Consider the following 14,719-nt stretch of genomic DNA (forward strand, 5'->3'; position numbering starts at 1 on the left):
TCCCAGGATCTCTGAGCTGGTTGGCCTCTTGTCCAGTCCCAGCCTGACCCAGAGCAAGTGCTGCTCTGATTTGTGCCAGCTGGCCCTGGTCCATGGGGTGGAGAATGCTGGCCTGCAGAAGCAGCGTATGAGCTGGTTGTTTGGTCTGTGCTTGTAGGGAAGCTTCTTTATTTCTTCTGTGCTGCAAGAGTGGGGCTGAATACATTCACTGTGCAATCTTAAGCCATGCTTTACTGTACTTTTTTTAAAAGTGGTAATTAGTTCCACTAGTAAAGATGTTTCCAAATAACTTTTTTTTTTCAAACAATTTTTTTTTTTTTTTTTTTTTGGAAAATACCCCTCATCGTTTCACTTAGGTGGAAAGCAATTTAAATAAACTTAATATTTTTTTATTCAAGGTTTGTATAATAAACGTTGTCATGTAGGAAAATGAGAGTAGGAGTCTGTTTACATATCTCTTAAAGGTTTTGTGCATGAGCTGTTGGAAAACCTGTAGGCGGTTGTTGCTTTGTTTCGTAAGGACAGATGGAGAGGTGGCAGGAGAGAAAGAGGAGGTAGCACGGTCACCAGTGGTATTCTGGTTTATAATTTCCAGGTGGTTTTAAACAATGTGTTTCTAGTATATGTACACACACACATATATAAATATATATATATATAAAATAATATCCTTGACAATACTAATAAATGACCTTAATGCTCATACAAAAACCTACTCTACTAATTCTAGCATGTTTTCTTGTAATATAGAGAGTATCCAAACACATTTTTTTCTTCCTAATATGTTAGGTGAAGCAGACCTTTACTGTCTGGCTGAGCCCATATGTTTCAACAGCATTTGTGTGCCCCTGAGGTTGATTGTGTAGTGCCAGTGCTTGCAGCTTAGGCTTCTGTGCTGTAAAATCTTAGTTCTTTAAAACATGGAAGTGACTGAATTGCATTACGTAGAGATTTTTCATGAATCTAATGAGGGTGTTCATCAGCAAGAGAATGATGGGCAGGTTGTCCATTAAGTGGCCTGTTTAGCCCAGTGGCTTGCATTCAAAAGTGCCTGTTAAGTAGGTGCTTTGGGGGAAGTGGAAATAAAGCAAACTCATGGTTTTCATGTCCACCTTCTAGGTTCTGTGTATTTGTTGTTCTGAGAATTCCCACTCTGGTTTCTCTGTTGGGTAAATTCTAGTGGATCTCTTCAATGTTTTCCTTGTGTTTATTTTTATTCTTATTTTTAAGTGTCCCCTCAAACTATTTTGGAGTATGCATTGTCCTTTGGCAGGGAATTTTACCACTTACAAAATTTCTTAATTTTATTTTTTGAAACTGGCTTCTACTGGTTTCACTTAGTAGCTCTGGTGTAGATTGGAGTAGATCATGAAGCAGTTTAGTTCATACATCCCCTTTTGCTCCATCATTTTGTAGATCCTGTGGACATGGGAGAAACCTGATGGGTACATGATGGTGTGTGATCAAGGCCACCTCTCCATGTGCATATGTGCTGTGTCAGGACAGTGTTCCTGGAGTCTCAGTGATAGTAGTCATTGAAAATACAGGCTTATATGTAAAATTGAAGATATTTTTCAACTACATTTTCTGCTTTCTTTGCCTTTAACTGCTAAACTTAGTAGTAAATTGTGTGGATCTTGTCAAAATGTTTTCATGGGTGAAATACATCTTCAGATTCCGTATTTTTTTTTCCTTTGGTGACAACAGTAAGAAGTCTAAGAAGATGTTTTTCCATACCAACACATAGCATTTGTGTGTATAGATGTTTACAAAACTATGTATGGAGATGATGTCATAACCCCTTGAAGCTGGTGGTAGTGGTAAATAGGCCTAGCCAGCGGTGTGAGGGAACCTCTTATATGTTTTTGTGTTTTGGCTTTTTTACCTGGTGATGGATCAAGTTGCTTTTGAAGAAGAGGCCATGTGTAGAGACTTCTATGTGGGTGAGAATTGAAATGAATGCTGAAAAGAATGTAAGGAATCTGTGTTGTTTAAAAATGGAGAAGCCTTAATCTGTAAGTGAAAATACTTTGTGTGACCATCCTCTATTTCCTTTTGGTATCAAGTCCAACGTGATACTTGACTGAAGCAGTTAATGGTGCCACTGTGAAGTAGGGGTAAGTTAGTTGTGTTTCATCAACATGCTGCATCATAACAGAGTTCTAAGAACTTTGCCTGCTTGTAAGGTGATGAACGTTCCCACTTCATGGGAAGTGAAACTTAGAAAGTTCTTTCAAGTGTATTCTTGCTCTTCAGCTTTGATAGAGATTGTGACTTAGAAGGCAAGAATCAGGCATAAGAAGGCAATTCCTTGATGCTGACCTATAAGTTTGGTATGTTGTGATGAAGGATCAGTATGTGTATGACTAGTGTCCTACTCATGTTTTTGGTGATAGTTGTAACCATGTTTAGAATAAAATCTATCTGACTTAGAGCAGTTTTTCTTTTTTTTTTTCCTAGTGTTGCATGTATTTTCATGTAGGTCATGATATAAATAGCAGCAATAATTACTTTATGAAGAGGAGAACCTAATTCTAGAACTTGATGTTGAGTAAATTGTCTTGTCTTAAGATGAAAGCGATGGACACTTTGAGTTGTGAGTAGCATTTGTAGCTTTTGGTCTATTTTAACTCTATTTTTCTTGTTATTTTGTAACTTTAAATTACTTGCTAAGAGTACCTGTTTTCTCATGTAGGGTTTTCAAATAAAACTGAAGCCTTTCTGAATCATGAGCTGAAGAATTCATTTTGAAAGTTCAGAAGTGGTAGCAGCATATCTCTGGGTGATAGCAATATGCTTTTTGAGTTCTAACATTTGAACTTGACCTGCAAATTCACACTGACTCTGAAATGTAAGTTTAAAGTAGGACTTCCCATAAAAGACCTTAGAAAAGCATTCTTTGCCCTGTTGGTGGGAGCATAACTTCACATATATTTCAGTAATGTTATAAAGTATTTTTGAAGCAGATACTATGAATGTATAAATTATGTTTTTGTTGGAGCTGCTGGGGCTGGCATAACTTCAATATAATAAATTTAATTATCTTAGAGAACTTTTGTATCCTACAATTTCATTTAATATGTTGTCTTAAGACAAAAATAATCAAGCCAGATCTTCAGACAATAGTATCAACTTTGAAATATAGAACATACTGTAGGGATGTTTCTTATCAAGTAGTGTTCAACAGTGACTTAGATACATCCCTAATGTGAATTCCGGGGCTAATGTATAGTCATGTTTTATAGGAATAGGTCTATTCTTTCTTAATCTGTGAAGAAATAAAAAATCAGGAAATAAAAAGTCTTGTTACTGTAAGCTTCAATGGTGAAATGCATTAAATTGTATTTTTGCATGTGTCTCAGGAAAAATATATATAAACGTATCAGTGATATATATAAAATATATTTAGTACATAAAAGAAATTATCATAAATATTTATGGTGCACTCTGATGTATTTTTTGATCAGAGTATTTCAAATATATATATATAAAATATATATATATAAAGGTATAACATGAAAATACAAAAAGTGTGCCCTTAAATATGCTGTTTAACAAAGTTAATACTACAATCTGTTGTAACTTGATCATTCTATTGTTTAAAAATTTTATGTGGTCTTTCACTTTGTATAATTACCAGTATCCTTTTGTACAAGGAACTTTCTACTTATATCACAGTAGCAGTGTATGCCTACAGAGAACAGAAGTGAAATTTAAATTTGTATGTAGTTACTTGGATATGAAGTGAATGACTAATATGAAGTGAAGCTTTTCTTTTAGAGCTGTTGATTGATTAGAAAGGGCTATTTACTCTCTGCAGGCTTGCTTTGGCAAGTTCTGTTAGATATATAAATATCAACTGTTTTCTTCTGTTGTAGGCTCTGAAATGTGTTTCTGTAAATGAGACAAAGTTCTGAATGCTTCTGTGGTAAAACACTAAATGCATTCGTGAATGTGGTTTGTATGTACGAGGTCTTATGCATAGTCCCCAAGTATTAACATAGCTTATAACAACTACATATGGTTGAAGAGGGGGGAAAAGTCATCGTTAGTGTTTTTCTCCTCTGGGAAGATCATGGATGCTCTTTCAGAAAATTTACTGTTGCATATGGATGTGTTTTGTTCAAATCCATTTAGACAAATATTAACTTATTCCATTAATTCACATGGGTTTGCAAATACTATACTACTTAATTGTTAAAGAGCCTTTTTGGGTAGGGATTTGGCTCCTCTGCCGTGACATTTATGTGCGCATGTATATTTATAGTTGTGATCTGTCTGGAATTTGCCTTTGTGGTTTTGTTTGCTCTTTAACTTGTTCTGTGATCTAGTTGTGTCTTTCAGTTTTGTCTGAGGTTCAGTAAGTGAGGAATGCAAAAGCAGTGGCTTAACTTAATAGGAATAGGAGTGTTTTTATTGAGCTTCAGAAAAGGACGCAGGTCTGCTTGGGAACTTTTCCTTAAAATAACCATGTACTGGTACTAATGTATGGTTAACCTAGAATTTCAGTTCACAGTGTCTGTTAGTGTGAATGTTTCCTTGTCTGTATCCTAATCGATTTCAGTTGTTCTTATTTAGGCTTTGAATTAATTGCATTTTTTGAAGTTAACCTTATCAATGTAACTGTTCTAAGATCTGGAAGTGGTAGGACCGTCCTCCTGCTGTTCTGCTGAAGTTACGGTGTATAGTCTAACTTATATGGACAAATGCTATGGTAGTTCAGAGAGAATAATAATGGGAAAGATAGTCTTTCAGTAAAATAATTGTTGCTTTAAAATAACTGAGGTAGAATACCGAATGAGTAGTTGGATTCATTCTCAGAGTGAAGGTGGGCTGTTGAAAGAACAGTTTTCAGCTTGTGTATTTCAGAAACATTTTTAGTTTAAAAAAATATTATTACAAAAACGAATGCCACTTCTTAACTGAAGAGCAAACAAAATTCTCCGTCAATAGAAAAGGGTTTATTAGGCAAGTTTTGTATGGATTTAAAATTAATCTTCTGGAGTTAAGGAATGAGGCATGAGACTCTCGTGCCTTTTGGTTTTCAGGGCATTTAGATCAATATTCTAGTAGAATTTAGAAAAAGCAGAGAAGTGTATGTGGACTTTAATTAAATTTAAATATAACATTTTCAGTGATATGTTGTAGAGAAGATATGATCTTTGTTAGGCATGTCTTGTAGATAAACAGCTGGGTAACATCTTCGCTTAGTGTTTTAATGCTTCAGCATGGCACGCAGCATCAGAAGCAGACTTATATAGATTGCAGCTCTGGTTATGTGTCTTAAAACATCTCCACTACATTGATTTTTTTTCCACTTTATCCTACAAGAATCAGATGCTTAAACATTACTGATACTTGGTCTGTACATATGCTTCAGAATAAAGGCTGGGACTATTGGTATAGAGGATGTCTGCAGAAGTATGCTTTTCATTTGTGTTTACTAAGTAACATACCCCCTGAAAGGATATGGATGCGAGGTGGACTGAGTAATATTTTCAGAAAGCTGGGATTCTTTCATCATGTAAGCCATGTTTCACATGCTTCTGTAATGTGAGATATCATACAGCACAGGCATCTGGAGTATTCTGTTATTTCCGTTCCTTCCCCCACCATGGGATCAGGTGTTTGGGAGGAAGAAGTTGTTCTACCAGTGTTTAAACTCTTCAATTTCAATTTATTTGTCTCATACTATTGTGAACAGTGAACACAATGAATTCTGTAAACCCATTTTCTGCCAAAGTAAAAGCAACAGCTTTATAGACTCTACTTGATAGTACAGTACTGGAATGCAGTTGTTGTGTATGACTGTAAACAGGTGGAGAATTGGTTCTTACTGGGGTATATCAATCAGAAGAGTGGATATGGTAGGATGAGGAAGAATGGTAACTAACTGGTGGATTTAATTTATTACATATTTGCACTTTGCTGTGACTCCACCCCATTACTGGAGTTTTATGTTTGAGCATTTGCTTAGCACTCATTTAGGAGCACTCCGAATTTGAGTTTTCGATGATGGCTTTACTAATTTATAGATACTCAGATTAGCAGCTTGCTTCTAGAAGGCTTTGGTAAGTTGCAGGATGCAGTGCTGCTGGCTTGTCACATAAAGGAAGCCGCAACCAGGCTTGGCTACATGGGATCTATCAGGTTGTGTACTGTTAATGCTCGTTAAACAAATTAGATTACAGCAACCATCCCTCCTTTAAGTAAAAATTCAAATAAAAGTCCAAGTAGAGGCTGAGGATGCATACCAGCATGCCACAACTAAAATTGTGTGCATGAGCAGGTATGCTTGTAGTGCACTTAGCTTCTGGTACTTGGCCACAAAGCGTCGGCATCTGAAGTAAGAGGTGACTGAAATGCACTTACTAACAAAATACCCTATGATGGTTCCAAATACTACTGCAAAGGAAGTGGAAATACAGGAATTTGTAAAGAATAAAATGATTCCATAAATGAATTCAGTTGTCCCACCCTAGGTGATGACCTTATCTCCTTTTTTATAGAGAATACTCATTCAGGCATTAAAAACAAAAACAAAGCAACAACAACACAAAACTTACTCAAACATATGGGAAGCACGATCTTTCCACAGTCAGCTTTTTTTAAATGCTTCTGATTCTATGTATATGGTAGCAGGCAGGGTTAGACTATAGCAATAACATGAAATATATAGTTCTTCTTGATAGGTGTCTTGTTTTCTGGTCATGTGCCTTTATTTGAAAGGACTGCAGGGTCAGGAGTTCTTGTGGACAGTGCATGAAGGATTTTGTTTTCATGTTAATAACTGTTGAAGGGGAATGTGGGTTAAATAACAAAATGAACAATGAAGATTCAGAGTTTTAAAAACCTACCAGTTGTGATTTTATCTGTCCTTGAAACTGCTGTAATACTCAAAGACTGGAAGATGTAAAAACTTAGCATGTTTACCGAATGGATATCTGAAGAAGTGCCAGTCTGATTAGTGTGATTGCTAGATACTCAACTTGTGCACGCTGGGGTTGAAACAATTCTAGTTGTTCCACTGATTATGAAAGACGCGTATGCCACAACTTATATTACAATTTGTTTAAAGAACTTGATAAACATGTGAGAGGTACTGCAGCCTATCTATAATCTCTGATTGTATGATAAAAGGAAGGTCTTGCTATGGAGAGAAAGCAGGAACATACTTTCTGAAAGTGTTCCAGTTAACCCATCAACTTTTAGAAAATATGAGGTTGTAAGCTGTGAATTAATTCTGCTGTGAAGATCTCCTGCAGGGCAGAAAGTAGAAATAGTGGAGTTGTTACTGTGGACCTTACTCAGAATCTTAAGGCTTTTCATTTTTAGGGAATAACTTACCTAATTAGGGTATAACTTGGCACCAGCGTCAGAATAGCATGTTCCCCTCTGCAAGGAGAGAAAGGATGCCTGAGCTTTTACTCACTGACTGTCAGCAAAAAGTCCCAGTGTAACTTTTTCTTCCACTCCAGTGTCAAAACTTTAGTTTTGATGAAAGGAGAAATCCTGACTATTATGTTCTTCAGTGAAACCTAGGAAGTTAATTATTATGTCTTAAAAAGTCCCCTCCATACCCTTTTTAATTGCAACTCCTTGGATATTTTTTTGATAGCTACTTTATATTTTCAATGGGAAAAATATTATTATCAAACTAGCATATATACCTTCTTCCACTTCCATTGACTGGAAGTTTTGAAAAACCTAATGAAAAATAGTCCTGAGACTAATATGAGGTGTTACTGTTCTGACAGCTCTATGATGCATCAACACTGTGACACAAATAGTACAGGGTCCTTCTCAGACTCTTGGTGGGAGTACTTCAAGTGATATAAGACCTGACCTTGCTGGAGGTTGCTGTGTGATGGAAGCACAGCTAAGCATTGTAACTCCTTGCACTACTAGTTTTGCAAGAGAATTTAAGGCTGCTCTAAATCTTGTATTAATAGTGATGAAGTTTGTTTGCTGTTGTAGTTTAGAGTTAGTGACTGTTGGGTTTGGATAGTGGTTTGTCATACTTGCAAGTAAAGTAGCTTCTTAGAGAGTAATAGTGTATTTTAAATTAAATCAGTTAAAGTCCTGTTTTAATTCAAGCTATTGCACCTACTGCTTTAAGGTTTTGTTAGTGGAAAAACACTGAATTTAGGATGTGAGTCTACAAGAAGTTATTGGAATAGTAAATTACCCAAACCAGTACATTTTAAAGAAAGACAGGAAGAAATGGGTAACTGGTAAAAGCCTAGCCCCTTGTGAAGCTTAATGACAACCTCCTCCTTCAGCTGTTAAGAGAATGGATTCTGTAACCTTGTGGCTCCCAGAGTTCTAAAAATGTAGATCAGTCCTTAAAGATTTGGTGACAAAGGGTTCCAGTGTTGAACCCTATTCCTATATTACTATGTTGGATTTGAAATAATCATAGGTATGCCAAATTCAAGCTCTTTCAAACCGTGAAGAAACCTCATCTTTGTACTGTTCTGTATTCATCCTCACTTGTATTCCAAGGGGATTAAGAAAAGGCAAATCCCAGGTACCAGGAGTCTGGTCAATTCTAGTACAGGAAGTGGAAAAGAGTAAATATGATGTGGGGAATAGGGTGATTGTACATAGTGGGGAGAGGAGGGAATCTCTCTTTGTAACAGTCTGGTTTAGACAAAATTTTCAATCTTTTCTGGTTAGTCCCCTAGCAGAGCAATTTCTGGAAACAAACTTCAAATATAATGCTTTCCAAATCAAAAGTTGCATTCTCTTCTAGAGTTTGATGGTCCTTTAGCTGCTGTATGCTCCCTTTCTTAAGCTTTGTAGCATTATAAGGAAGATGATTGAGTCTAAGAGATGTCGTCTTACAGGTAATTTCTAAGTATGACTAAAATTGGCTTCCTGTAATATTTTGTTCCAGGAAGGAGCATTTTCCAAGTTATACTAATCAATCTTGAAGTTTATTCCAGTACTGAAAAGCGAAGATAATTTCTTAAATAAGAACCAAAAGAAGTCTTACAGGTTGAAGCTTGTTGCCATTCTCTCTGCAGAGCATCAGAAACACTTAAATACTTAAATTTCACTTACATTTGATTTACAATATGGAGTTCAAATTTATAGACATCAAGTCGTCTTCTGTTAGCATTCACCTGATGAGATGTTAGTATTTCCTTGATATGCGGTTATACTTGCATAACAGTCTTAATACTGCCTCTGTGTAGAGTGAGGGGTAAAACCAACAAAACAACCGTATTTGGTCTGCTTTGAGTGGCTTGAGTTGTGGTAAATCGTCATTTGGTTGTCTTCTTCCTCTCAGGTTTGATTTCTTACTGTTTAATAGTACTTGGCTGCAGTCAACTGCAGCTGAGAGCAGCTTAATTTTATTTTTTAAAGAAATGCAGTTAGCCTTTCCAAAGCTTTGTAGTTAACTTGGGTGTAAAATATTTTGCAGTCCTTGCTGGAAAGGATACAAATCCGTGTTGATGATACATTCGGAAAGCAGTTGTATGTACAGCTGTCTCTACAGAAACTGAAGTAAAATGCTATAATTATTTTGTATGGGCTACTGAATTACTTTTGGGGTAGTTATGTCTTTAAACCAGGGTGGATTCAGCTCTGTTGGTGAAAGGCACTGTATCACCCTGTTGAACGTTTAAACTTTCTAGTTGCTTGAGCAGGAGGGAGGAAATAGTTGAACAACTTGCACGCGTGTGTGCGTGCACTTGAGAGTAAGCAAGTTGTGCTGACTGTTCAGCGGGGGCAGTCTGGGGAAGTGACGTCCTGCACTATTTGTCGTTCTAGAAAGAGCCAAGACACGTAGTGGAGAGGGGAGGACTCTGAAGAGGGCTGTGCCTTATCCTGTGTGTATAATTATTTATAAATGAGCAACAGGGGAAGGAATGAAATACGGCTAAGCTGTCTAGCGTTTCTTTAACGTATCAGTTTGTTGATTTTTGTTCTGTTTGTTTCATATCCAAATTTTGTCTTTATTTTTCCTTCTCTAGCATCTCTACATTGCTGAGACACTGGATACTGGTTTCTTTATAGCAAGGAAAAATCTAAATTCCTTCAACTCTCAGGATGGGGAAGGATTATTATTCTATTCTGGGAATTGAAAAAGGGGCTTCTGATGAGGATATCAAAAAGGCTTACAGAAAACAAGCCCTTAAATGGCATCCAGATAAGAACAAATCTCCCCACGCAGAGGAAAAATTCAAAGAGATAGCAGAAGCTTATGAAGTGCTGAGTGATCCCAAAAAGAGAGACATTTATGATCAGTTTGGAGAAGAAGGTATGTATGTCTGTTATTGTCTGTGAATGGTCACTTTTGCTGTACTGAAAGAAGCAAAATAAATGTAGATGATGCATGGAAATGCAGTGTATTGAGTTTTTGGCAATGTAGCTGTACTACTTTGATATTTGACTAATTTCTATTAGATTTTTAATGTAAAATGTATTTCACAGCTTAATTAGTTTTAATTTCTTATGTTAATGTGTTCTTGTGTTTTTAAAAGCCCCAAATACTTGACAGGCAAAAAGTCACCGAACTGAAAGAGTTTGACCCACGAAGAGTTTTCTGGGATCTTGCTGTACCGCTGTCTTCCCTTGCTCTAACACTTCTTGAGGTGCAATTGGAGAGCTTGACAGATTCTTTTTTAAGATTTTTGGTAAAGGGCAGTCTGCTTGATCTCAGCAGGGCAGCCCTGAGCAGAAGCCCAGGTGTCCAGTCTGTAGTTGTTCTTGGCTTCTTGCCTGGAGAGGAAAGAATTTGGCTGATGTCATGAAATACCAGAACAATTTTTTAGCTTTAATTGTAAACAGTGATAACATGCCAGGAGAATGAGGCCTCAGAAATGTCATTTTTATCCTAAAATGGTTATCTGGAGAAGATGACTTTTTTTTTTTTTTTTTTGACCGACATGACTTTGCCTCAGTCATAAGAGGATTGAGCAACAGGGGAAGATGTTAACAACCCTCCTCTTAAATGTATTAGTATCAGAAGTTCCAGATGAAATAGTTCCTTCTGTGTTAACAAGGAGGCCCACTCATTCATTGCCATTTGCTCAGGGCTTTTTTTTTTTTTTTTTTTTTTTAAATTAACAGAGGACACTTAGGAGTATTTTTGTGCTGGAAATTGTGGGTTCTTATAGTGAGGTTTGGCACTTTGTCATCTGTAGGACTTAATACAATTATTAATGCCCATCAATTCATGTAGAAGGTCTTCAGCTCTTACAGGTGATGCAGTTTTTCAGCTTTTTGTTCTGCTGCAGGTGTCTAAAGGCTCTAGTGCTGTTTTTGAAACATTCTAGGGAAATGGTGCTTGTTTAGATACTAGAGACTTTTGTTGTCACCTGGGTCTTTTACCATCTTGTACTTCTTTCTTCTATGGTTTCCTTTCTGTATATTATTATAGAACTACTTACCTTGTGGATTCAATTACACTTTAGATTCTTGTGCAGTAGCTCATCCTAACTACTTTCCCAAAATGCCATCTTTGACATTTTCTCCAGACAGCTTGATGTAAAACATAAAGCAATGCAGCCTTTAGCATTATAGCATTGCATACTTGAATCTAGGTGTTCAAAACATGGATTTCTATTTATTTCGGGCATAATATTAATTGTATCCACTTCCGGAAATGTCTTGATGACTCAGTTGTTCTGTAAGCTTTTCTGTTGCTTCTGAGAGTATAATTAGCAGTTCTGAGGGAAAGGTAGAGGGGTAGGAAAGAGGAAGGAGGAAACCTCAGCATTTCTTATAACTAGAAACTTGATGTACCTTCAATAAAAACTTATGGCTAGCTATTCTTGGAGGTGTTATTCCATTATCACAGATTGGATTCACTGATCTGGTTGTTTGACATGAACAGTATTGTGACGCAAGGACGTACTACTACACATTGCTAAGTACTTTTAAAAGGATCTGCTACTGAGGTGGGGAAGACACCTGGATTTTTAACATCTGTCTTGGTTACTGTTGATAACTAGTATTAAAGTTGTACATAGAGATTCTAAAATGCAGGTAAAAAGACTTATTTCAAATTCAGGGAATGAATGCTTCCATAAAATTAAACCCTCAAATTTTATTGTAGGTGTAGTGCTGAGCTCCTGTGAAAGGAAAAATAAGTTAAAATTGGAAAAAAAAAAAAAACAAAAAACAAAAAACAAAAAAAAAGCCAAACATGAGTTTAGAAATTCATCTCTTACGAAAACTTCAATTTTTTTAATCTTAGAGGTTTGAGAGAGTGTTCTGGTGTTCTGAAATGCTGCAATGTACTATCTAGGTGGAGGAAATAGGTAGAGAACCTATTGGGAGAGGTATTTGATTTTAGCTGGGTTTAGGATGGGGGAAGTATGAAAGACCAGCCATTGAGAATCATAAGGGAAGTCTTATCAAGAAAAAGTTAAATGTAAATATCTTCTTGGTGAAGATAGTTATTTGAGAACACCGTAATTTATTTGCACAGGTACAGTGTCAGTGTATATACAATGTTTTTGTAGGTCTTAAGAACGTTTAAGCTATTTTTATTTGTGGCTGGATGGAAAGTTGTTCCCGAGTTTCTTCTGCGCTTCATATCATAGCACCACAAGCTGCGATAAGTTTGGGACTCTGAGTTGAAAATTAAAGAAGTGTTACAGCTGCTGGCCCATTATATTACTTTATTCTCAAACTGAATTGCAGGAAAACAGAGGTAAAGCTGTTCAACACTGGATTTGAGTAGAACTGTGGAGCGTATGAGAAACATTATGTATGAATTACTGCTTGACACTGAATGGTCTCAGTTCTCATTGAAGAGGAGTCTTTTCACTCTACTGTGAAGACGTTGTCTTGTCAGTTCTGATATCTACTGTTGTACTTAACAATAAATGGAATATTAATATAAGTTTTCTTTTTTAAAATTTTACTTCCTTGTTTAATATAGGTCTGAAGGGAGGAGCTGGAGGACCTGATGGACAGGGTGGTACCTTCCGATACTCCTTCCATGGTGACCCACATGCTACGTTTGCGGCTTTCTTTGGTGGCACAAATCCTTTTGAGATCTTCTTTGGAAGGAGGATGCCTGGTGGCAGAGATACTGAAGACATGGAGGTGGATGGTGATCCATTTGGATCCTTCACCAGCTTCAGTATGAATGGTTTTCCAAGGGAAAGGAATACAGTTGGTAGCCAATTACGTCGTAAACAAGATCCACCTGTAATTCATGAACTTAAGGTGTCATTGGAAGAGATATATCATGGCTGCACAAAAAGGATGAGGATTTCACGTAAAAGGCTGAACCCAGATGGTAGAAGTGTCCGAACAGAGGACAAAATTCTCACTATTGAGATAAAAAGAGGATGGAAAGAGGGCACTAAAATCACTTTTCCAAAAGAAGGTGATGAAACACCCAACACAATTCCAGCTGACATTGTTTTCATCATTAAAGATAAACCTCACTCTCATTTCAAGAGAGATGGATCAAATATTATCTATCCTGTTAAGATCAGCTTAAGGGAGGTAAGTGTCTCTTCTGGTGTAACTCAGTGTTCAAACCCATTATGTGGTACAGTAGCTACACAGCAAAAGCTAAATGACAGCAATGAAGTGTTTTGTTTATTCTTTTTTTTTTTTTTTTTTTAGAGAGCATCTCTTTTCTGAAGTCAAAATGTGGCTACAGAGTATAGTTATTTATAGTGGAAATGCTAGCTGTTTCTATATAAATGGAGTACTGTTTCAAGCTGTTTATAGAGGTAGAGAAGAATGAGGGTGAAAGGGTAAAAGTGAAAGTTGGTAATGGCTTAAATCTTTGTAATTTATCTTTCTAGAACAATATATGTTAGGTTGGATTAATAAATACATCCAATATAGCATGCTCCTTGCTTGTGTGATCTGATTGTAATAGAACAAAGTAGAAATGTCTTAAAATTCGTTGGCAATGAAAATATTTAAGCCTGTCTTTTTATGTCATAAGTTATCTCAGTGTGATTTCAAAGTAGGTAGAGATTGATTTCATGAGGATAAATTATTGTGAACAGGTGTCACAGGAGCTATATATAACAACAGAATGCTATAGCCTTCTTAAATTCTGTTCCAAGAACAAAACACACTGGCTTTGAGAAGGAAAAATCAGACAACTGGGGAGAGTTCTTCAGAGTCTGAAGGCTTGAAATAGTCATAACTGAAAAATGAATGTAGCTGAGTGTCTTGTGTTTTTTTTCTTAATTAGCATTAGGTGAAGAAGCAAGCTTGCCTTAGGAACTATTTGTGCATATTATGAGCTCCCTTCTTAAAGGATTCCTAGCTAAAAATATATCTGAAATGAGATGAAGCACTTAAAATAGGGTCAGTGAGAGAGAAAAGACAATGTTTAATGATGACATGAATAGTACGGTTCCTTCATAGATAAAAGCTTATTTAGCCATACTGCACTGTTACATAACTTGGAGGAATCAATGTCTATCAGGGATCCTAGTAATTAATGTAAACAAACCATTGAATAGAGCAGGAGACAGCCTGGTTTTCCTGGTGATGTTTTTATTTTGGTGTACCAAAATAGTCTTTGCTTTGCTTTTAGCATTGCAAATGCTTGTCTAAGACAACTCTCAAATTTGATGTCTCTTATAGACATTTAAATGTCATTCTGCCGTTTTTAATACAGGTTGATGAAGTGTTACAGTAAACCCCCATGCAATGTAAAAAAATTAAAAATGGAACAGGATTCTAAATATGCAGAGGAGATTGAGAAGTCTCTGTGGAGACT

The 14,719-nt window shown here is 36.4% G+C and overlaps 1 protein-coding gene across 2 annotated transcripts in view; it reads left to right on the plus strand.

The window, feature by feature from the left end:
- DNAJB4 (DnaJ heat shock protein family (Hsp40) member B4) overlaps window positions 1-14,719 on the plus strand; it is a 31,713-nt gene that overhangs the window by 7,761 nt on the left and 9,233 nt on the right. The window contains exons 1-3 of one of the 2 annotated variants that reach the window (XM_032192696.1): window positions 9,680-9,839; window positions 9,984-10,270; window positions 12,902-13,476. In XM_032192696.1, the coding sequence (XP_032048587.1) occupies window positions 10,060-10,270; window positions 12,902-13,476 (786 nt within the window). In that variant the 5' untranslated portion in view covers window positions 9,680-9,839; window positions 9,984-10,059. Of the gene's footprint in view, window positions 1-9,679; window positions 9,840-9,983; window positions 10,271-12,901; window positions 13,477-14,719 lie in introns of those variants that run through there. The other variant, XM_032192695.1, reaches the window with a different exon arrangement.

This window comes from Aythya fuligula, chromosome 8, assembly GCF_009819795.1.
Source record: "Aythya fuligula isolate bAytFul2 chromosome 8, bAytFul2.pri, whole genome shotgun sequence".
Taxonomy (NCBI): domain Eukaryota; kingdom Metazoa; phylum Chordata; class Aves; order Anseriformes; family Anatidae; genus Aythya; species Aythya fuligula.